The 22,730-nt window shown below is 53.0% G+C and overlaps 1 protein-coding gene across 4 annotated transcripts in view; it reads left to right on the top strand.

Annotated features, from left to right (window-relative positions):
* The window catches only part of Tmcc2 (transmembrane and coiled-coil domain family 2), a 41,541-nt gene extending 19,316 nt beyond the window's left edge, over nucleotides 1–22,225 (top strand). For 3 of the 4 annotated variants that reach the window (XM_048809553.1, XM_048809555.1, XM_048809554.1), the window contains 3 exons: nucleotides 17,621–18,561; nucleotides 19,692–19,827; nucleotides 20,688–22,225. In XM_048809553.1, coding sequence (XP_048665510.1) covers nucleotides 17,621–18,561; nucleotides 19,692–19,827; nucleotides 20,688–20,999 — 1,389 coding nt within the window. In that variant the 3' untranslated portion in view covers nucleotides 21,000–22,225. Of the gene's footprint in view, nucleotides 1–7,426; nucleotides 7,647–17,620; nucleotides 18,562–19,691; nucleotides 19,828–20,687 lie in introns of those variants that run through there. The other variant, XM_048809556.1, reaches the window with a different exon arrangement.
* Nucleotides 22,226–22,730: the final 505 nt, after the last annotated feature.

The following is a 22,730-nucleotide window of genomic DNA, read 5'->3' as shown; positions in this document are numbered from 1 at the left end:
GGGTGGGCATGCTATTTTGACAGGCGGGTCAGAAAAAATTTCTCTAATAATGAGAGGGAGCGTATCATGTGTGTCTCTGGGGAAAGGCAATTCGGGGAGACAGATCAGTCAGTGCAAAGGCCTTGAGTTGGGAGCGTGCTTACATGTTCTGACTGGAGTGCAGTGAGCAAAATGGAGCACGTGGAAGAGCCTCAGAGAGGCCCGTCAAGGTTGAGGGCTGGGAGGGAACAGGGAGGACTGTGGATTGCACGAGGCCCAGTAGACCAGGAAAAAGACTTGGGATTTTTTTTTTTTTTTTTTTTGAGTGAGATGGGAAGTCATTAGGAGGCTTGGTATTCATGAATGACACCTTGAAAAAGATCACTCAGGGGCTGGGGTTGTGGCAGAGCGCTTGCCTAGCCTGAGTGAGGCACTGGGTTCAATTCTCAGCACCACGTATAAATAAATGAATAAATAAAATAAAGATCCATCGACAATTTAAAAAATATTTTTAAAAAAATCATATTAGGCTGTGTGGAGAATAGACTGTGACAGTGTGACAGGGCTGAGCAGGGCGTCTAGTTAGAAAGCCATTGGTATACTCCAGGGACAAGGTGACAGTGGAAGTGGTTGTTAGGGGCGGGGAGGGACAGTGGGAGGAGTGGCAGGACTCTGGATTTGCTTCAGGGATCAAGCCCAAAGGTTTCCGATGGATTGGACACAGGGCATGACAGAAAGGCTGGTTTGCAGGTTTTAGGCCAAGCAGATGGAAAGACGAAATTGCCATGAACCCAGTCACAGAGGAAGACGGAAAATGGAACAGATGCTCTGGGTGAGGGGTTTGTGGGGGGCAGAATCAGAGCTAGGTTTTGGATATGTTAAGTTTGGAATGGCTATGAACCGTCCATGGGGAAATGCCAAATAAGCAGTCAGTTGAACGAGTCTGGAGTCCCGGGGAGAGATCCAAGCTGAGGCATAAATTTGGTAGTTGTCAGCATATAGATAGTATTTAAAACGACGGGACTGCACCATTTGCAAGCCTCGCTTCCACTGGGAGAGGTGCCATCTAAGACTGAGCTCTGGGTGCGTCGGCCTGGTGGGAGTGTGGCCTGGTGAAATCAAGAGCTGGAGGTGAACCAGGCTGCTCAGCCCTTAATGAGCAAGAGCTGTGTGCACAGCAGCCCGGCCCACCTCTCCAGGGTGAGTCAGTGAATACACCTTTAAAAACCAAATTAGAAAGATCCTGTCAAGCCTGGGTCTCCAGTACTGCAGCTATTGAAGAGGAGGGAAAACTTGAGCTTTGTAGCCTCCGGTCATCTAGGGCTCCCAGGAAGGTCCCTGGCTGCTTGAGAAGACAGAGGGTGTGGGGGTGGGCAAGCAGCGGGCACCTTGGGAACCTGGCAAGTGACTTTGATGTTTGCCGACAGGGAATGGGGGGTTCTGAACTGAGGCAGGCACATCAGCTGAAGGGGTTTACCACGTGGCTCCTGTTGGGTCTTTTACACTGTCTCTGAGATGCCTGGAGAGGAGGGAGGCCTCTGCTCTTGCTGTCACCCAGAGGCTCTTGGGTGATCTGGCTGGGGGTCGGATGTTTTTTCCTGTGACTATTCTGTATCCTTCTTTGGAACTTTCAGCTTTGTTCCCTATCTTGCCTGGCTAATCTTAATGACATACTGTGAGGTTGGCGGAGCAGGTGGTATTATCTCCCATTTTACAGATGAATAGACTGAGGCCTAGAGGAAAGGAGAGCCTGCATGTTCAGGGAAGCCAGCTAGGTCTTGGCAGAGAGGAGACTAGATCCCGTGTTTCCAGTCTGTTCACAAGACCCAACTGAGATCTGAAGTCATTAAAATAGACAGGGACCATTTCATGCAACACCCCCAGGGAGCAAGGAGGATGACTTTGTCTCTTGGTTGCTATTTCTTCTTCATGGGCATGGCCCTGGGGGTCCTGAGGAGAGAACGGTGCTTTCATGTCCCATGGGAAAGGGACCTTCCAGCTATCGGGTGAACCCTGAAGCCTTGTCTGCTGACTCCCCCAGACCCAGGGGCCATTGGTTGGTGTGAGAAGCTGCGGTCTCTCGGGCATGAATAGGAAGCATTCTTCTTTCTAGTAAACACAGCCCACATGCTCTCTGCAGACTCCCTGTGATTACTAGCATCTATTTTTAATTCATAAGCCTCCCCCCACTCCCCACACCCCTTGCCATTGTTCAGCGCTCACCAGCTGGCTTTGGGACCAGAGGCGCCCTGTCAGGGGTCGAGTTACCCAACCAGCCCCAGCCCGGAGGCAGCCAGAGCAGAGTGCCCCGCCTGAGAGGCTCCTCCCAGCCCCCACCCTGAAAAAGCAGGGGACCTTGAGCCTCCAGGGGAGCAGGGTGTGACAGGGCAGAAAGGGGCTCACATCCAGAAAAGCAGCTCAGCCTTGGTCCTGATCATTTGGCCATCATTTGTTCCTTCCAGACCCATTAGCTGCCATTGAAGTTGGGCTGTCAATTGTTTCCTTATAAAAACAAACAAAAATTGTCCTTTCAGCCTCACCATTCTGCTTTCCACTATGTGTGTGACACTGAAAAAGGTAACTGCACTCTCTGTCTTAAATATGTAAAGTGGGGGGGGTCGTTATTTGTTGGTGCACTGGGACATTACAAGTGAGTAGAGAGTGCAGGTGACATTCTGTTACCCTATGTGCTGCCCCAACCTCTGGGAAACAGGCCCAGGAGGCTGGAGGAGGGACCGCTGGCTGGAGCTGGGCCACTTGGCTTTTCAGAAAACAGATGAGTCCCTGACATGGCGCCCCATTTTTTTTTCCTTGTCTTCTTTTTGTTCTGAACAGCAGCTCCTGGAAAATGAGGAATCAGAGGGCTTATAGTCCCCTTCTCCCTTCTCTTCTGTGTCTAGAACCTCTCCCCAGCTGTCCCCACGGTCCCCGCTCAGCCTTGCCCACCCTGGGCTTGTGCGGGATGTACCCAGGGGAGGGTGTCAAGAGGGGAATGGCACAGAGTGCTGGGGTCATGGCCAGGTCCTGACTGGGCCTCCTGTCCAGTGTGGCTGAGGAGGAGCAGTATGGGGCAGGGCCTGGTGGGTGTCTGAACAGCCTTAGCTCAGCGGCAGGAGGACTTTTCCCAACAGGCCGACCTGCTGCCCTGGCTTTGTGGGCAGACAGGGTGCAGGGCACAGGTGAGAGTGTCTGCTGCTGAGCAGGGATGCGGTAAGAGTGGAGAGATGCTGTCCTGACTGGATGTTTGCCTGTGGCTGGCAGAGGTGTTATCTTTAGGTTCCAGATGGGGAAAGGGGCAGAGTACAGCTCATCACCTAACCCAGAGCAGATTGGACATCCTGTCCTTCCCGTACACTCCCTACCAGATTTAAACAACTGGATTTCTTCTCTGCCCCAGCATAAATAAGCACCCCTGTTTACAGGATGGAGAGCGAGGGGCCACCCTTCTTGGCTCTAGCCAAGAAGCCTGAGAGATTGGCATGCACCCTAGTTTATTTATGTCTGGGAGTCTGCTGGCTCATAGGCGGGTGTGGCCGGTCCTGCTGAGGGAGGTTTCCAAATGTGTTCCCTTGGTAATTGGGGACAGCAGACCACTGGGCCCCCAGGGCCGCTGCTGTGTCTGAGCTCATAGACAGAACTCAGACTTGGTTACCTGGGAGGCCACAGGGGCCTTGCTTCAGGGTTGTAGCCACCTCCTGACTCACCCGCCACTCACATACACCCATGGACATCTGGGAAGCTCAGCTGCCATCTCTGTCCCCATCTCTGTCCCTCTCCTCTACCCCATCTTGTCTTCTTTACCCTCTTCTCTTCCTCTCTGCATGGAAATGTCTCTTGGGCAAAAGGAGAGCCAGAGGCAGCTGCCCAACTCCCCAGAGGAGCCTTCTGAGACCATGCCACCAGCCAGGGCTCTGGTGGGCTAGGCAAGTGGCTCTGTGACTTGCCATGCGCCATTGCTCCCTGTCTCAGCAATGGTTTCCTGGGGGCCCCCCCCCCAACTGCAGTGTAATGCCCCTCCCACCTGCTTTTCACTCCAGGGACAGGAGTCTGGGGTGCCTCAGGCAGGCAGCTTGGCAGACTGCTCTTGGTGCCCCCAGTTCCTGTTTCCCAAATCCTCTAGAGGCCAGCTCAGTGGTCCTCCTGCTTCTTTTGACCACTTTGACCTTCCCCCAAGTCTGGTTCTAGAACATCTTTCCATCCTCTTTCCTTTCCTTTCCAGATACCCCACCCCCGAGACCCTGGAGCTGGGCTGGTATCCATAGCTAGTGAATAATTCAACACGCTCAGCAAAGCTCAGCCAGATCCATGGTGATACTGTGCCCAGGGGACCTCCTTAGGGCAGCTGGAAAGGCAAACCCTGCCCTGGAAAGACAAGTGCCCCGTAACATTAACTTCACGGTATAAGGTTTCTTCACTGCCTGGGAAGGCAGCTTCAGACCCAAATATTATCTGGGCCTGTGCCTGTCTGCGACTTTGAGGGGGGCCCAGTGGCCATGGAGGGCATGCCCCCTAGGATGTGCCGGTTATGTCCCTTTGAAGGGCTTTCTGGCGTCCACAGTCCGTTGAACAGCATGTCACAGCAAAGTGCTTTCATGCACATTTCTCATTTAATCACATCAGCCTGTGGTCAGCTCAGAGCCCTTGAGTCAGCAGGAGCCCACAGGAGTCTGTGTTTCAAATCCTCTCCTTTAGAAAGGAATCCTTCTCAATCGCTCTTGGCAAATAGGGTGGAGGAGAGAGCACTGTGCATCCTAAAAATTGCCCAGAAAGGAGATGCGACTTTCTCTCTGAGTCACTTTATCCTGAGCCTGTTCTCAGTACACCCCTCTGGTGAAGCAGTAGCTATAAAGGCGTGAAATCATCCTCTTTCTACCTGCCTGGCACACATTTTTCCTTGCCTAAAAGTGACCTAGGTCAGTGGTTCTCTCCACTGCCCAACATCTGGGCTTGTGTCCATGCCCAGAGAGGCCTCCCTAAACAGTCATCTCCACAGCATTGGACCAGCAAAGAACCTGCAGGGGACGAGATAGTAGCCTCCTCCTTGGAGCAGCTGGAAGGTCGCGCGTGGTTCATAGGGCTGATGCTATGCCACAGCTTCCTGCTTTCGGGGTTCTTCTTTTCCAACTCATGTCTCTGGACCTCTCCATGTGCAACTAGGAAACATGCCCACCTTGCCTAGTTCATGCCAAAGAATATTGACCTTTCTCTGTCATCTCCCCAGAGGGAAAGCAGGGCCCTTTGGTAACCTGAGTTCCTAAGGTGCACCTTGTGGCCAGGCTTGAAATTGAGTGTTGGGGAGGGCATCTGAATAATGGCAGTCCCCATGTCCCAGAGGGACTGGTGAGCAGCGGGGAAGCTGTCCAAGGAGGAGTCCTCTCTGGAGACTTTCACAGCACAGGTGGGGCCTGAGATTTTCTGAAGCCTCACTTTGTATTTAAGGCACTAAATTTAGCCGCTTTTTAGCATTAGTCTTTGCTCCTAAAACCTATGACTTCTCAGGTTTCCCACCCTACAGAATGTGTGGATTGTGCTTTTTCAATTTTTGTTTATTTTTTGTGGTGTTGAAGATTGAACCCAGGGTTTCACACATGCGAGGCAGGTCTTCTATTGCTGAGCTAAACCCCCAGGCCTATTTTTATTTTATTTGCTTTAAAGAGAAAGAGTTGTAGGTAGAAAGAATTTTTTAAAGGCAAGGGTAGGGGAAGGGGCTGAAGAATAATAAGGCAAAGTTAAAAAAGCAAAAATATTTTTAAAGTATTAAAGAGGTGGACACATGGCACAAACCTATAATCCCAGCTGCTCAGAAGACTGAGGCAGGAGGATTGCAAGTTCAAGGCCAGCCTGGGCAACTTAGTGAGTCCCTGTTTCAAAATAAAACATAAAAAGGGCTGGGGGTGTAGCTCAGTGGTAAAATGCTCCTGAGTTTAATCCCCGGTACTACAAAAACAAATAAAAACAAATTTAAAAAATAAAAAGTTAAAGAAGGGGCATGGTGTTAAAATTATGGGAAGAGGAAAAAGGATATGGGGCAGGGCGGGGGGAGATAAGGGTAACCAGCAAAAGAAAGAACTGAGCCTGCTGTCTGTGCAGGGAATGGTTTGTGCTCAGAACCGAGGCTTCCCTCCAGCCTCTTCTTCCAGCAAGACAGGAGCCCATCTGTCACCCCCAGACTCCGTCTCCACTTGGAAGGGTAGAGAGAGTGAGGCCAGAAGCCCCCATCCACAGCCCAGCTGCCTGGTCCTGTGGACTGAGGTGACCACCCTGCCTCTCCTGAGATGCAGCCTTCATCTGAGCCAGGCCAGGGAGGAAGTGGCTGAGGGGGACAGCCAAGACTTACTAGGAAGTGCACCCAGTGACATTTACCCAGTAGCATTTTTTCTTTGCAAAAGGAAAGTTACTTTGCACCTGGTGGTTTTGTTGTTGTTTGTTTGTTTATTTAGGGTCGGGGTGGGGTGGCGTGTGGATGAATGAGTACCTGGGATTGAACCCAGGGACGCTTAACCACTGAGCCACATCCCCAACCATTTTTTTGGGTTTTATTTAAAGACAGGTCTCAATGAATTGCTTAGGGTCTTGATAAATTGCTGAGACTAGTCTTGAACTCATGATCCTCATGCCTCAGCCTCATGAGCTACTGGGATTGCAGGCATGCACCACGGCACCTGGTAGCAACTGATGTCTTTTAAGAGCCCATTATTTTAATGCCTGTGGCAGCTCTCCCGTGTCTACCTTTGCTCCATCTAGCAGCTACTTTTCTGGCTTTTTATGTCCCAGTCAAAATCTTCAGGTACTACGTGGAATACTGTGCTGTGTGTGTGTGTGTGTGCGCACATGTGCACATTCACCTGTGGCGAAGGGCCTCAGGATCAGTCATCTATTTCAATGAGACCTACCATGTGTTGGGCTTCTCACTGTGGCCCTGGGTGGCAATGATTATATGTACCCTTGGTACTAAGGCTAAGCTGCAGGGAGGGTCTCAAGGCTCAGCTCATTCACCATTTCTGGATGCCCTGGTCTCATTCTCTTGAGCCTCATCCAGGCCACTCTGTGGTTGGCCATTGTGGTTATAAAGCATGGACAGTGCCTGCTGGGATGCCTAGCTAGCAGGTGGCAGGATAAAGATTTATACCAGATGCTTTTCTGACACCAAGCACTCTGGCTGGAAGTGTCCCCTGACCTTATAGATCAGAGTGGCCCCAGAAATTGAGAACTGTGTAATGTGCTTTGCCAGACTTCTGTCCTCACGAACCCCAAGTCATGGGCCAATGCACATGTTTGTACAGTTTCCTTGAGCCTGGGGCGTGGGGACTCCTGGTCTCAGTGATTTTGGCTGCAGGCGTTGACACTGGTCCTCAGTGATAGCACTGGGCCCTTCTTATCTCTTCACACCTTCTTGAACTGCCTGCCCTATCAGCATGATTCATGTCGGTCCTCTGTATTTAAGGCCTGAGTGCCTCTCCAGGCTCAAGTGGGTGCAGAATCTACGTCTTTGAATGGAGATTCTGCCTGGGGAAGCTGCCACTAGAGACTCCCCAGGATTCTGCTAGCCACCCCATCTCTACCCTCACTGCCTGCTCTCCTCAAGTGTGGACCTCTGGCCCCCTCTGCTGGCAACAGGATTTCCTACTGGAATTGTACAGATGAAGTCCAAGGAGAAAGAGACTGCTGTGAGTTTGCCTGTGTTTAATCTTGGGTGTTTTGGCCTGGGCGTTGCTGGGGGTCAGAGAGCAGGGAGTGGGAGGCAGAAGCTTGTAGAGAAGTAGCCACGTGGTGTCCCAGCGCAGTGCGTTTCTGGGACAGAATCTCAGGGCAGAGGAATTCCCCTGGTGAGGCTGGCTGCTGTCTCCTTCAGGTGATTATTAGGGTAGGGAGGTTGTCCCAGGAGCACAGTGGGATAGGGACAGAGCAGCAGGAGGAGAAGGAGAGGACGCAGGGTGGAGCTGGTTCTGTTTAGATCTGCCAGGCAGGTCTTTCTAACTTTGGAGAGCTCTCTCCATTCTGGAAGCCTGGCCAGGAGACCACCCACTTCTGTTCTGAGCTGAAGCAGGGAGTGGGAGAGGCTGTGCTCTGAGAGGGTCTTCTGACCTTGGGAAGCATTTTGGACATGTGAGATGGGCGGGGCAGGGTGCCTGTCTGAGTGTACAAGTCTTATGTTCCCAATGCTTCCCCACCCCCTCCCCTGATCAAGGTGTCACATCTGGGCATCTTCATATATTTGGAACTCACAGTGGCAACAGCTGGACCAGGGAGAGGCTCCTCAGAGCTCGGTCCTCCTAGCCCAGCCCTGTGATCCTGCCAGATGGGAAGGAGCAGCTGTGAGCCCCAGGGGAGGGGGAAATCCAGAGCAATCCGCCTCTAATCCCCGGCTGGGCCTCAGACTGGAGATGGCGGCTGCAGAGCCTGGGAGCTCCGGCACACCTGCTCGCAGACCCCGGCTTCCCACAGCCAGCCCAGTGCAGCCTAGGGATTGTGACCCTGGCATCCTGGCACAGTCCTCTGAGAGCTGGGGCCTTAGAGCACCTGGTACCTCATCGCCAGCACGGCTTTGGGAAACTGTGCCCACACAGGTGAGGCCTGTGAGACGGGGTGGCTAGCAGAATCCTGTGGGCGGAAGGAGAAAAGTTCATCTGGTGGGGGGTCCGGGGAGGGGGAAGGGCATTTCTGGAGTTTGCCAGAGGGCTGTGCTTACTCTGTGGGAGCAGCACCCCCTCACCTCCAATTACAGAGAACTCTGGATGCAGAGAAGCTGGCATAAAATTAAGTGGAAGGGGTCTTTCCAGTTGTGGTCACTTGTCTGTGGAGAAACAGTGACAGGAAGGAGAGGCCCCAGGAGGTCCCACACCCTGGTGGACCAGGGGAGACTCCTGGTGGACCATGGGAGAGTCCAGGAACAGAGTGTGTGGCTTTTGGAAAATTTGGAGGATGGAGAATGGAGGAGACCCCAAAGTGAGAGGGCAGCTCTGGGGGATTCTCCAGGGGCCTGCAGGTGTGAGGACACAGGAGGAGAGTATAGGACATTTATGTGGACAATATGGCTTTGTTCTCAGGGCAGGGACTTGGAGGGAGGATGTAGTTCTGACCACAACCTAGGGGTGTCCCCAATGGGCCGGAAACCAAGGGTTAGATGAGGGAGTACCTCTGCCAGGAAGACAGTGGCCTTAGGGTTAAGGACAACTTACTGCAGGAGGAGGAGGGTTGATAACAGCTGCCTTGAGATGGGCGTTCTTCTGGACGCACCAGTGAGCATAGTCTGCCTGTAGCCTGCACCCTGGAATCCTCTGGTAGAAATGTGACATGCTTGTGAGGCCACTGAGGCCATGCCTTGCCCCTTACCTTCCCTGCATGGTGCCTGGGCACAGGAGTGTTTTTGCTGTGCTTCCAGAGGGGGGACATACCACCCTGCATGCACCCCGTTAATTGTCTAAGTATTTCCCTCTGAGGGGCATCTTCTTAGGCCTGCAGGCACCAGGCCAAGCACTCAGCAGGCTGTTTCCCACCCCTCGCCCACTCTGGCTTGCTTGGCTCTGTAGTAGTAAAGCCTCCAGAGGAGACTGAACAGCTTCGTGCGGCCTACATGTCCCCACCAGGAAGAGAGCCACCAGCCAAACAGGGCGATGCCTGCCGAGATGAAGGAGCTGGACTCGAAACTCCTGCCCGCTCTAGCAGAATGCCAGCTCCCTGCCCCCAGCCTGGCCATGGGCTCAAGCTACCTCTTTGAGCTGAAGGATCTTAGCTGGCACAGGCTTTCCCCTCCACCCCAGTCTAGGTTGCGTACCTCTCTCTCTAGGGTCTAGTAGAAAAGAGGGGATCTGAGGGTTTTCATCCTGGAGGGCTGCTAAAGTCAGCGTCAACAGGTCTGAGCAACTCTGCTGAGTCACCAGGCCTAACAGTCCCCAGGCCACATGAGCCTACTGGGCTCTGACCCCCTGGGAGGTTAGACAACACCCTCAGGAGCAGCATCCTGCATGGGCCCATCTGCTTGGCCAGACACAGGGACAGGTCAGGGCTGACCCCTCACCTGACTCCATTGTTCCTCGGATGGCAGAGTTGCCCTGGCTTCCTGAAGGGAAGTCCCAAAAGACCGTTTCGTTTTCTCTCCCTCCTCCTCCTCCTTCTAGGAGTGACCTCAGCATTGTCTTTCCACTTAGGATATGAAGGCCCTTCTTCTGTATCCAGCCTGCTCTGGGACCCTCATAGGAACTCTTTGTGAATCCAGGAAGGGGTTGACTGCCCCAAGGTGGGGGTCCGGGAGGCCACAGAGTAAGCACAGCCCTCTGGCAAACTCCAGAAATGCCCTTCCCCCTCCCCGGCCACACCTTGCATCCTGGAGAATGTCTCATGCATTTTTGTTGCTAAGAAAAGAAAATCACTATTCCCATCTCACAATGTACGCAGCTAGGACCCTCCTCTGTCCTTCCAAAGCTTCACTAAGCCTGTACTCTCTGTGCCTCCTGGATTTCAGGGATCTAGGCTGCTGGGCCAGTGTACCATGAAGACAGAAGGTGTCCCCTGTTGGGGTTAACACGAAGACACTGAGCTCAGGTCTCCAGGAGAAGGTGGGAGCCCCCAGAGGGTCACGGGGGTCAGGACTTGGCAGCCTTGATCCAGCAGCTCTTATAATCTGGTGTTGCACCTCATCCAGCTTTGCTTAGTGTTGCTGGAAGCGGGCAGGGAGTGAGTTTGTGGTGCTGCTGAGGGCAGGGGATATCCCAGGATTTGTGGGTAGGCCTCATCAGAGCCAGGAAGGGGATAGAGAAAGTTGGCCCTTAGATACTCAACAGAAGGACCCTCGTCGGCACTTCTTGGATCTCTGTCTTTATATCCAACGAGGTCTATGGCTCCAGCCCTGCTGGGGCCTCCCCCCTCCTTCCAGCAGAGGCAGGACCTGTCCTCCCCAAGTGCCTGGCTTAGGCAGGAATCTTAGGAAAAGCATAATCTTCCTGCCAGTTCTCTTCTTAAATCCTCCCCAGCCTGTTCACAAGGAGTTAGCAGGGGTCAGTACCTGCAGAATGACAATCTCAAGTAGGAAATGGGATGAGCGGACAGGACTCCAGATGTGGTGATGGCAATTGTGCATGTTCAGAAAATGGGTTGGCCTGAGCTAACTGAGGCTCTGCAGCCACTTGGAGAGAGGAACAGCACTCCTGGGTAGCCCCCGTCTCCTACTCCAGGCTGGGGGCCCTGGGAACTTCCACCCGCAGATGACTGGGGTTGAGGAATCTGTGTCACTCCTCTTTCTAGTCACCTAGCCCAGGATAGGGGTGCTCTGGGAAGATCTTCTGCTCTCTTAAACATGAGATAGTGAAAGGAAGACCCAATACCCTCCTGCAGACCTGCTGTGAAATGGGGCACTGGGTTGGGGCTCAGCCCAGACCATTGGAGGACGTGGCCTTCCACACCATGTGGTGCAACGGTCATTTCCTTCTAGTCCCAGAACACAGTCAACATCCCCAAGGAAAGAAACCCTGTCCCCATTAGGTATTCAATGCATTCCTCCCACTCCCCAGTCCCTAGCAACCCGCTCACCTGCTATCTCTGGGGATTTCACTGCTCTGGAGATTTCCTATACTGGGATCATTCGATATGCAGCCTTTTATGTCTGACTTCTCTCACTTAGCACACTGTTTTCAAGATTTGACCATTTTCTAGCATTATCAGAACTTTATTCCATTTTATGGCCAAATAATATCCCATCACGAAGGACATCACATTGTGTGGACCCATTCATTCATACACACACAAACACACACACACATATTTTAGGTGTAGATGAACACGACACCTTTATTTTATTTTTATATGGTGCTGGGGATCGAACCCCGTGCCTCACGAATGCTAGGCAAGCGCTCTACCACTGGGCCACAACCCCAACCCCTGTGTGGACCCATTCTTTGGTTAAAAATGACCATCTGAGTTGCATCCACCCTTTGGCTCTTGGAAAGAGGGATGCTGTGAAACTTGTATACACATATTTGCTTGAATAGCCATTCCCAGTTCTTTGGGCTCTATACCTGGCAATGGAATTGCTGGGTCACATGATTATTCTGTTTTAAGTTTTTGAGGAGCCACCACACTGCTTGTCACAGTGCTGTCACCATTTTACATTCCTACCAGCAATGCAGGAGGATTCCAATTTCTGCACATGCTCACCAACACATTGACTTTAAAAAATTCATCATTGCCATTTTAATGGGTGCGCAGTGACTGGCTTTGTGTTTACTTTGGGGCACCTGCGTCCACCCTTTACTCCATGTCTCCTTTCATTCTCCTGTTATTCCTGTGAGGAAATCAGGATTACTTTCCCTGCTTTCAGATAGGAAAAGGAGTCTCAGAAGGGCACACAGACAGAGGCAGGGGTCTAAGTCAATGTCAAATGCAGATTTGGGACTTTCCCATTGCCCTGCTCTGCCCATTCACTGTCCCGTTGCTGTTCTTTTTTGGAAGCCTCTTCCCTCTTCATATTCCCCTGTTCCAACTCCTCAACAGGCTTCTCATCTTGTCATCCAATTTTCTTCCCTTTGTTAAAGCAGAATCTTTCTCTGAACCTCTGCCTCTCTGTCTGCCAGTTCCTCTGTGCTCTTTGCCATGGTCACTCTGTGCCCCTGTTGCGTGGCACATGTGCGTGGAGAAGGCAGAGCATAACGCCCACATTCCTCACACATGTCACCTTCCTCCTTGGGCAGCAGAGCCAAGTGCAGATGCTCTGTGACTGGAGATAGCCCAGCAGGCCCCAGGCACCCAAAATCTCTGTAGAGGAGCAGAGAGGAGCTGGTATCTTGCTGCAGGACTCCCAGATGGCCTGACAGTATAAAAAAGGAGGCCACAAGGGGACCAGGACCCAGTGCCCCTCTGGCCCAGCCATCCTGGGAGTGTCTGCTGTCCTCTTCTTCACAGGGTCCCACCGCCAGGTTCGGTTCTGCTTTTCTGCGTAACACCAGACAGCGCAGCCTGTCAGGGGCCTTGGAAGCCCAGGGGTCTCCTCAGAGTGGAATCACCACCAGAGACCCTGGAGCGGAGAGGTGGGGGGATGTCTGGTATTTCCTGTTAGTGTGCAGGACGTTCCTTGTCCTGCAAACCCTGGAAGAACCTTTTATGTGCGGAGGGAGAGCAGAGCTGAGGTACACGCGGGGTCTGCACCAGCGGAGGCCAGGTGTCTCCATCTGAGCAGCCTCTCAGTCCAGACTGAGGCTCCAGGTGAGCTCTGCCTTCATTCGTGGGTCCCTTCGTGCCCCCCTGACGGGAAGTATGGGGACTGTGGGGGTCTAAGGAGGAGGCTAGTGACAGAAGGAGCCCTGAGGTACTTTCCTGAGGCTGGACTCCAGGCCAGAAGCAGGGATGAGCAGTCTCTGAGTCAGGAGCCCTTGTGGTCAGACAGATTGAAGGACTGACTGAAGACGGAAAGGCTGTCTCTCCATTGCCAATTGGCCAGGGCGTTCTCCATGGAAGGCCATTCAGATCTAAGTGATAGCTGGGGTGTTTCAGTGTTGAGAGCAAAAACCACAAGAGGATCTCAGTATTTCCCACAAGGTGTCCCTGGGGTCCCCACCACACACACACACACACACACACACACACACACACACACCCTTCATCTCTCCCAAGTGCTCACAGTCTTACCTAAGCTCCAAAGGGGGCCTGGCGCTGGGGTGGGTGAGTGACGTTCTCATGGAGCCCAGCAGGATGAGGCGTTGGCACCAATGAGGGAAGCTGGAGAGGTCACAGTGAAGTCTCAGAGGTGATGTCACATGCTGCAGCCACTCTGGACATTTCCAAGCATTTGCACCTGGTCACGGAGATCTCAGGCAGGATGGGTTGGGGGGAAACGCCTTTCTTTGCTCACTTGGGGAGTAAAAGCCCACAGTTTAAATGTTCCAGGGTGAGGCCAGGTCTTGGCTGAGGATCTCTGGTAGGGGGCCAGTCTCCCTGTGTGGGACAGCTGAGGCAAAGATGCCTAGAGCTGCAGAGCTACCCAGGTCTCCAAGGTGGGGTCAGGCTTGGAGCAGGACAGATTGGAATCCTAGACCTTTGCTCACTAGTGAAGTCCTGGGCAAGGTCCTCAGCATCTGTGAGCCTCAGTTCCTCTACTGTAGAATGGGAATGACTATATTGCTGCCTCCCGGCTTTACACATAATTCATCTGTGTAAAGCACTTGGGGCTCATGAGCCCTTGGAGAGCAGTGGTAGGAATTGTTGTTATCTTTATTCTTTGGTCAAGGCATGTAGAACAGTCATCCAAAGGGAAGAGAAGAGCTTGGGGATGGAAGGGACAAAAGGAAAAGATGCTAAGAATCCTCCCCCAGAGAGCTCAGTGGGGATATCCTCTGATGCCCGAACCAGCATCATCGTAGATCCTGTGTCACCAAGGGGGTCTCCAGGAAGAAGGGACAAGAAAAAGCTGATGTCCTGTGGCAGGGCAGGACCCCAGGCTCCAGTCTGGGCCAGTGGGTAGAGATGAGGTATGGGCGAGGGGAACAGAACCCTAGCCCCAGGCCACCCCACCACCAGGCCCCAGCAGCGTCTTCTCATTCATGAGGATTCCACAGCCAGCTTTAACTCTGCTTTTCATTTTTAAGCCAGACAGATGCCAAACGGAAGGAGGAGAGAGCCAAGCCGCCAGGGAGGGATTTGCTCTTTTCCACTTGGATGGAGTCCTCGGGCACCTTCCTTTTCCATAGCATTTTTGCATCCATTTCTCATCAGGAGTTGGATCAAGTCTGTTCCCTTTCCAGTTACAGAGCAAATGGCAGTAATGCAGCCAGATTAAAAACCTGTTTCCTGGAGGCCAGGCGCAGTGGTACATGCCTGTCATTCCAGTGGCTGGGGAGCCTCAGGCAGGAGGATCACGAGTTCAAAGCCAGCCTCAGCAACTTAGCAAGGGCCTAGCAACTTAGTGAGACCCTGTCTCTAAATAAAACATAAAAAAAGGGCTGGGGATGTGGCTCATGGTTAAGCACCCCTGGGTTCAATCCCTGGTACAAAAAAACAAAACCAAAAATGAAACCTGTTTACTGGAGAGTCTTTTCCCCAGGAAGGGAGGAAGAGGTTTGGGCATCTGTAATTAGGACAAGGCCAAGTTCTTTAGTAGTCAAGGCCACATGTTTAATAAAGAACTGTATTTTGGAGGCGGGGCTGTAGTTCAGTGGTAGAGCTCTTGTCTAGTGTACAGGAGGCCCTGGATTCAATCCTCAACACCGAACAATAAACAGAACTTAATTTTGCTCAATACTTGAATAAGTTTATTGGTATAATCTTTTAAATAAATTTAGGCCACAGGCACCCCCACACACACATACCAGGATACAAAAGGATTATACTGCCTAGATCCAGACTCAGCCTTTCATGAGTGCCTTCTGTGTGTTCTACACTTTGCTAAGTGCTGCAGGACATTATCTCTACTGTATTTCACCACAACAGCATCACCACTGCATTAATATTTGTTCTTGGGTATTCCATGCATCCTAATATTGCACCAAAGACATTTACTAATAATAATTTTAAGCAATATTAGCACCATTTTTTAAAAAACTTCACATAGGACTGGGGTTGTGGCTCAGTGGTAGAGTGCTTGCCTAGCACGTGTGAAGCACTGGGTTCAATCCTCAGCACCACAAAAAAACAAAATAAAGGCATTGTGTCCATCTAGAACTAATTTTTTTTTTAAAGAGCTTCACATCGGAGGGCTAGGGATGTAGCTCAGTCGGTAGAGTGTTTGCCTTGCATGCACAAGGCCTTGGTTCAATCCCCAGCACCGCAAAAAAAAAAAAGCTTCACATGGGGGTGGGGGGTTGTGGCTCATGGGTAGAGTGCTCACCTAGCATGCGCGAGGCCCTAGGTTTAGTCCTCAGCACCACATAAAAATAAATTAAAATAAAGGTATTTTTAAAAAAGTTTCTCATATTGGTCACACGTTTTTTGTTTTTGAAAAAAAAATTGGCACAAAATCTGTACATGGGGTTACCTATATGCAGTGAACTACGGGTAACCCTCCAGAAGACTTGAGAGTAGATTTAAAAAAAAAAAAAAATATATATATATATATATATATATATATATATATATATATATATATTAGTTGCAGGTGGACACAATACCTTTATTTTATCTTTATGTGGTGCTTGAGGATCGAACTCAGTGCCTCACGGGTGCTAGGCAAGCACTGTACCACTGAGTCACAACCCTCATCCCTAGGAGTAGATATGATTTTGCCCATTTTCCAGGCGAGAACATTGAGGGTCAGGAAAATTGAGATGAGCAGTTTGCCATCACCGCAAGGAGCCATCCAGAGCATGGGTTTTTAAATCAGACTGGGGAGACAAGTTTGACCTTGGGGTATCACTGAAGGGAGGCTGTGGAGGGGGCCTCTTAGGTGTGATAGGTCAGACACTGCGAGGAGCAGAGGCCTGAAGGCGCAGACACCTGGCGGGAGGGCCAGAGGACATGAGCAGAGACCCAAAGCAAACCAAGGGGAAATTCCTGACTTCAGGAGAGATTGGGAAGGAGGACGGTCCTAGTTGTAAGCATCCTTGGAGAACCTGTGACCTACAAAAGCCCCAGAGGAAGCCCACAGGGGAGCCACCCACCCATGGCTCCTGGGTTTTGCAGAGCTATTGTTTTCAATAGTGTTTTCCAATAACTTTGCGTCTTGGCAGATATGGAGCAAGTGACTTATGCCTGTAGTTGGCAAGGACTGTTTCCGGTCCCAGTGCATGTGACTGGGCCACTTTCTTTGTGTTTAACTCCTTCCTCCACGAAGAGTCACCCACCCCTGTCCCCCTAATGATCTGACCCGGTCTTACTTGGGATGTGCTATGTGTAAAAATATATGGGGTTGAGTCGTTTCCTGCTGCTTCTGTTTCATGGTGATAAGGCGCTGGGGCTCTGCTGTGGACAGAGATGGTCCAGGAGGCCTGGGGGCAGCAGTCCCTGAGCACCCACTCCAGGCCTGCCTGCACATCCAGCCTGGCGTTCTGTCTTTCCTATCTCCTGTGACCTTTCCTTCTTTTCTATCCTCCCTCTCATCCTTTCTCAATCCCTCTACTTTGCCTCTCCAAATTCTGTGCCACCCTAATGTGCTGGGGAAGTTCGCCTGCCTGGTGGGGAGGAGGGGCAGCTGAGCAGCAGGTACCCTCAGACCCCAGACTGCTCCCAGCATCCTTTGGCCTGTGAGTTACCTCTGTGGGACCTGAGTCCTCGGGGACCTGGCTGGTAGGGCGGGTGGGTGCATGCTTCTCTCCCAGTTCTGGGAGACAGGTCAGGGCAGAGTGCGCCCTGTATCATGAAGCGGAAAAGGTTGCTGGTGACTCCAGAGAGCTGGAAGGTAACAGAGGGGTGTGGGAGAAGGGTCAGCAGGGGCAGGTGACCTGCTCTCTGCTGGGTTAGTAAGGACAAGGTGGGAGGGCAGGGAGGCTTGGGGCCAGAGTGCAAGCTTTGGTCAGCTCAGAGAGGGGCTTTCTGGGGAGGGTGATCTCATCCCCAAGAAACCAACCACACAACTTTCCAGTCTCACCTGCTTGGTCCCTGTGCTGGGGCAGGTAGAGAAACCAAGTTCCAGAGGTCTCCATGGCTACAGGAGAGAATCCTGCCAGCCCTTACTGTGGGCTCGTGATTTATCCCTGCTTCCTCTGCTTGCCTCCTTCCCTAGGGCGACAAGGGAGACCTGGTGTCCCTGAGCCTTCCCTCCGGCTCCGGCCATGGTGACACTGATGCTCCCATCAGCCTGGACGTGCCAGATGGGGCACCAGACCCCCAGCGGACCAAGGCCGCCATCGACCACCTGCATCAGAAGATCTTGAAGATCACCGAGCAGATCAAGATCGAGCAGGAGGCGCGGGACGACAACGTGGCCGAGTACCTGAAGCTGGCCAACAACGCAGACAAGCAACAGGTGTCCCGCATCAAGCAGGTGTTCGAGAAGAAGAACCAGAAGTCGGCCCAGACCATCGCGCAGCTGCACAAGAAGCTGGAGCACTACCGCCGGCGCCTCAAGGAGATCGAGCAGAACGGGCCCTCGCGGCAGCCCAAGGACGTGCTGCGGGACATGCAGCAGGGGCTGAAGGACGTGGGGGCCAACGTGCGCGCGGGCATCAGCGGCTTTGGGGGCGGCGTGGTGGAGGGCGTCAAGGGCAGCCTGTCTGGCCTCTCGCAGGCCACCCACAGCGCCGTGGTGTCCAAGCCCCGGGAGTTCGCCAGCCTCATCCGCAACAAGTTCGGCAGCGCCGACAACATTGCCCACCTGAAGGACCCCCTGGAAGACGGGCCCCCAGAGGAGGCGTCCCGGGCCCTGAGTGGCAGCGCTACCCTTGTGTCCAGCCCCAAGTACGGCAGCGATGACGAGTGCTCCAGCGCCAGCGCCAGCTCCGCAGGGGCGGGCAGCAACTCTGGGGCGGGGCCTGGGGGCGCGCTAGGAAGCCCCAAGTCCAATACGCTGTACGGAGCCCCCGGAAACCTGGACACTCTGCTAGAGGAGCTGCGGGAGATCAAGGACGGACAGTCGCACCTGGAGGACTCCATGGAGGACATGAAGACTCAGCTGCAGAGGGACTATTCCTACATGACCCAGTGCCTACAGGAGGAGCGCTACAGGTAGGTGTCTGCAGGGCTCTGCTTCTGCCCAGCGGACCGCCTGAGCCGGGGTATGGAGGCTGAAGGAGAAGCATCTAGAAGGATCCTGGCTGCTGGGAGGGGCAGAAAAAGGGCCCAAGGAGCTTCCCCCAGACTGATCAGGGCAGGAGGGAGATAGACTCCTGGGGATTCTGTCTACCTCAAGATGCTTTAGGTATCTCTGCCTGAGTTGCTATGGGGTTAGTGCACAGGAAAGGAGACTGAGGCAGGGTCCTGTCCCCAGGAGGGACTCTGGAGCCAGCCACCCAAGTTCAAATCCCTGCTCTTTTATTTACTGTGCACCTTGAGCAAGGCAATCAACACTGTGCATGTGGGTTCCCTGTCCTCACAGTGAGGATAATGTTAATCCTGACCTCAGAGGATCACTGTAAACACTGAATGTCCAAATTGTAAGTTTAAAGTGTGTAAATATGTGACACAGAAAGTTTAAACATCCAGTGGAAGCTCCGAAGGTCAGCCTGCAATTGAGCAGGAGTATGGGTCCTTCCTTTCCCTTGGCCTGCTTTGCTCTTTGCTCTGTGCCTATAGTCTCTGGCACCTGCCACTTCCTCCCTGGGACTTGAGGGGATCTTTTCTGTAGTTAGCACTTTTTCTTCTGTATATGTAAAGAAGGAAATTGAGAGGGAATCCCATCTAAAAACCAACCACTGCCACTTAGCAGTTGTCTTTTGATATTTTGTACCTTTCAGAGCAGGGATCATGTCCTCCAAATGCAGGTGTCCCTGTCACCCAGAGCCCAGGTTAAAGTCTGTCAATCCTTAACTCCTCCATGTGTGAGCTGTGTGATCCTAGGCAGGTTATTTAACCTCTCTGTTTTAGTCCTCCTATCTCTCAAATGGGGATGACCCCAGTACTGTCTCATGGGGTTGTGGTGAGAATCTTATGCGGTGATGCGGGCAAATTGCTTAGCTCAGTGCCTGCATGTGGAAGTGTATGCATCATGGCTTCTGTCGTGGGGTTAAAGTTAGAACAGGACTGGACACACTGTGTGAGTTCGGTCATTGTTTGCTGAGAGATTGAATGAGCCAATCCTGGGGACAGAAGGATGGCTTGGGAGCTGGGACTGGTGTCATTGCTTCTCCCGCTGCCAGGTACGAGCGGCTAGAGGAGCAGCTCAATGACCTCACCGAGCTTCACCAGAACGAGATGACCAACCTGAAGCAGGAGCTGGCCAGCATGGAGGAGAAGGTGGCCTACCAGTCCTATGAGAGGGCTCGGGACATCCAGGTACGGCCAGAGTCACCCTGATGAGGTCCCAGATGTGCCAGAGGAGCAGCCAGAGGGCTGGGCTTTTCTCACTTGGGGAATGATGGGACAGACTGTTACATGATCCAGGACAGATAGGCATAGGGCTAGAGAGGGCAGCATGGAGGTGGAGATAAGGGCAGGGCGGGCTGCGGCCAAGGGGGTGCACTGTGCAGAGGCAAGGGCCACCCATGCCCCCCACCTCTTTGATGGCAGTCTTACAAATGAGTAATTGGCATTTCCAGGTATCAGCCTGCCTCAGAGGGAGCTGGGATTGGGCCAGCTTCTCACCTTCCCATTTCCTAGCATCCTCCCCCCTCCCCCAAAATTCATCCATAAAGGGCTCTCCCCCAGCTGCAACTGATCACTCTGCACCCCTCCTAGATCCTGGGGTGGTATGTATTGGTCGGTTTTATGTTGCTGCCATAAGATGCCTGAGGCTGGGTAGTTTGTAAAGAAAAGAGGTTTATTTAGCTCAAGATCTGGAGGTCCAAGAATATATTACTGGCTCTGATGAGGGCCTGGTGGCATCCCAATGGCAGGGGCTGTGTAGAAAAGATCACATGGTGAGGCAGAAAGGCAGAGAGATTCAGGCTCACGTTTGTTCTTTTGTAACAACCCACACTCTCAGGAACTCACTCTAAGAAACTCACTCTAGTCTCTACCAACGGCAGCACCCAAGGGACCCAGTTGCCTTGCACTAGTCCCTCTAACATGGCCACATTGGGCCCCAAGCTTCCAAACCCTGAGCCCCAGGAGGGCACATTCAAACCCTATCCAGCAGGTGGATGGGGCTCCCCCTCGAGGTCCCACCCGTGCTGAGCTCCCCTGCACCCCTGCAGGAGGCCGTGGAGTCCTGCCTGACCCGAGTCACCAAGCTGGAGTTGCAGCAGCAGCAGCAGCAGGTGGTGCAGCTGGAGGGCGTAGAGAATGCCAACGCGCGGGCGCTGCTGGGCAAGTTCATCAACGTGATCCTGGCGCTCATGGCTGTGCTGCTGGTTTTCGTGTCCACCATTGCCAACTTCATCACGCCCCTCATGAAGACTCGCCTGCGCATCACCAGCACCGCCCTCCTGGTCCTCGTCCTCTTCCTCCTCTGGAAGCACTGGGACTCCCTCACCTACCTCCTGGAACACGTGCTGCTGCCCAGCTGAGCGGCCAGCCTGCCCCTGCTCCATGCTTTCTGGCCCCCAGTGGCCACACAGCTCCAGGAGGGACTCTGGGACTCCTGAGTCCCTCGGACTTTTTTGTGTGTCTGGTTTGGCCTCCTGCCCAAACTGTCCATTCCAACGGCTCCTGCCCCTTTTCCATACTTCCTTCTGTCTGACACCCTCTCCCTCTTGTCCTGGAGGGGGCTGAGAGTATGACCCTGGCTGGAGACCGTGGGGACACTTGTGGCCAAGTGGAGCCGAGGTGGACACTGGGACTGGATTGCTTTGGTGACCTACAGTCAAACAGGACTTCTCCCAGCTGACCTCAGGATGCCCCGCGTCAGGAAGGCCACAAAGAACAGGAGAAGGCAAAAGCTCTGCCTCGAATTTCCTGGGGAAGAGCTCACCCTGGAGACAGCCACAGTTCCAAGCAAGGGAGTGAGGAGGCTGTGCTGGTCCCAGAGGAGAAGGCTGTGCTGGTCCCTGCTGGCACAGGAAGGGGAGGGTCCATGGCCTTTGGTATCTCTAGGGCCAGAGAGCAAGCTCAGAGTGGCTACTCAGGAGTTGAGCCCACCCCTTCCTGCCAGAGCTGCTTTGAGGCTGGCTTCTGAACGGGCCCTTCAGGATCTGCAGGAGGCTGGCTCTGGAGGCTGGGCGGGGTGTGGCTTTGGATTTGTTTTCCCTGCTAGTCTTTCTGCCTGCCTGTCACTGCTATTTTCAGGGAAACGGGGCCCCAGAGGCCCTGAGTCTCAGTCCAAGCCCTTTGGCCTTTGGGAACACATTGGGTCCTATTTATTTATTTATTTTTTCCTTTAGAACCTTACCCCCACATCTGTCCCACTGAGCTCCAGGGAGAGGACCTGCCCTGCCCTCCCTCTGAAGCCAGGGCTTATTCTCAGCTCATCGGCACCTCCATGCCATATAGCCTCTGCATAATCCTGGGAGAAGTGGGGGGCAGCCACCCAGCCCCACTCTCCCCCGCAGTCCTGGCTGGGTGGGAGAAGCGTGGCCTCTCTTTTATATGTCTATTTATTTTGTACGTGTGTATTTGTGGGGAGGAGGTTGTGTGTTGCTTTATTTTTTTAAGGCTCTGGAGTGTTGTGTATGGTTTCTGTCCCATCCCAGCCTCCCCACGGCACTTCCAAGCACAGAGGGGATTTCTCAGAACAAGAGCGAGGAATCCCCTGGAGCAGGGAAAGCAGTGCCTGCCAGCTGTTGTGGACCTTCCCCAAAAATAAATATCCTCTAAATTTTCAAACCATCCTGTCTGGTGTTGAATGATTTAAGTGGTCTCCATGGGAACCTCTGAGTCTCTCCCCCACCCCAAAGCACTCTGGGTAGCACAGGCTGAGCGATTCTTGCTGGCCAGAGCCTTTTTCCTTCAGGACCCAACATTGGTGACAAGGCATCATCTATCTGCCCTTCCCACCTTGATTTGTGCAGCCAACACTCTGGCCTAAGTGATATGACACCCACCCAGTCCACCCCTCCTGGAGCGCCTTTCCAGGGCGAGGGAAATTGGGAGATTCCTCTAGCTTGGTGCAGATGAACAACGGGAGGCCTGAATGACAGCAGTCATGCCCAAGTGTGGCCAGGAGAGGGCAGCAGAGTGCTTACTCCAAACCCTTCCTCAAGGTTCAGCTCCAAGTGGGCACCTGCTGAGGGTAGCTTAGCCTTGCTAATGCCATTTAGCTGGGGCATAGAGCACCTGCTGTCCAAGTGGACCATGGTCTT

The sequence above is a fragment of the Marmota marmota genome, unplaced genomic scaffold (genome assembly GCF_001458135.2).
Source record: "Marmota marmota marmota unplaced genomic scaffold, marMar, whole genome shotgun sequence".
Taxonomy (NCBI): Eukaryota; Metazoa; Chordata; class Mammalia; order Rodentia; family Sciuridae; genus Marmota; species Marmota marmota.
The sequence above is the reverse complement of the archived record's forward strand: the minus strand, read 5'-3'. Positions and strand labels throughout refer to the sequence as shown.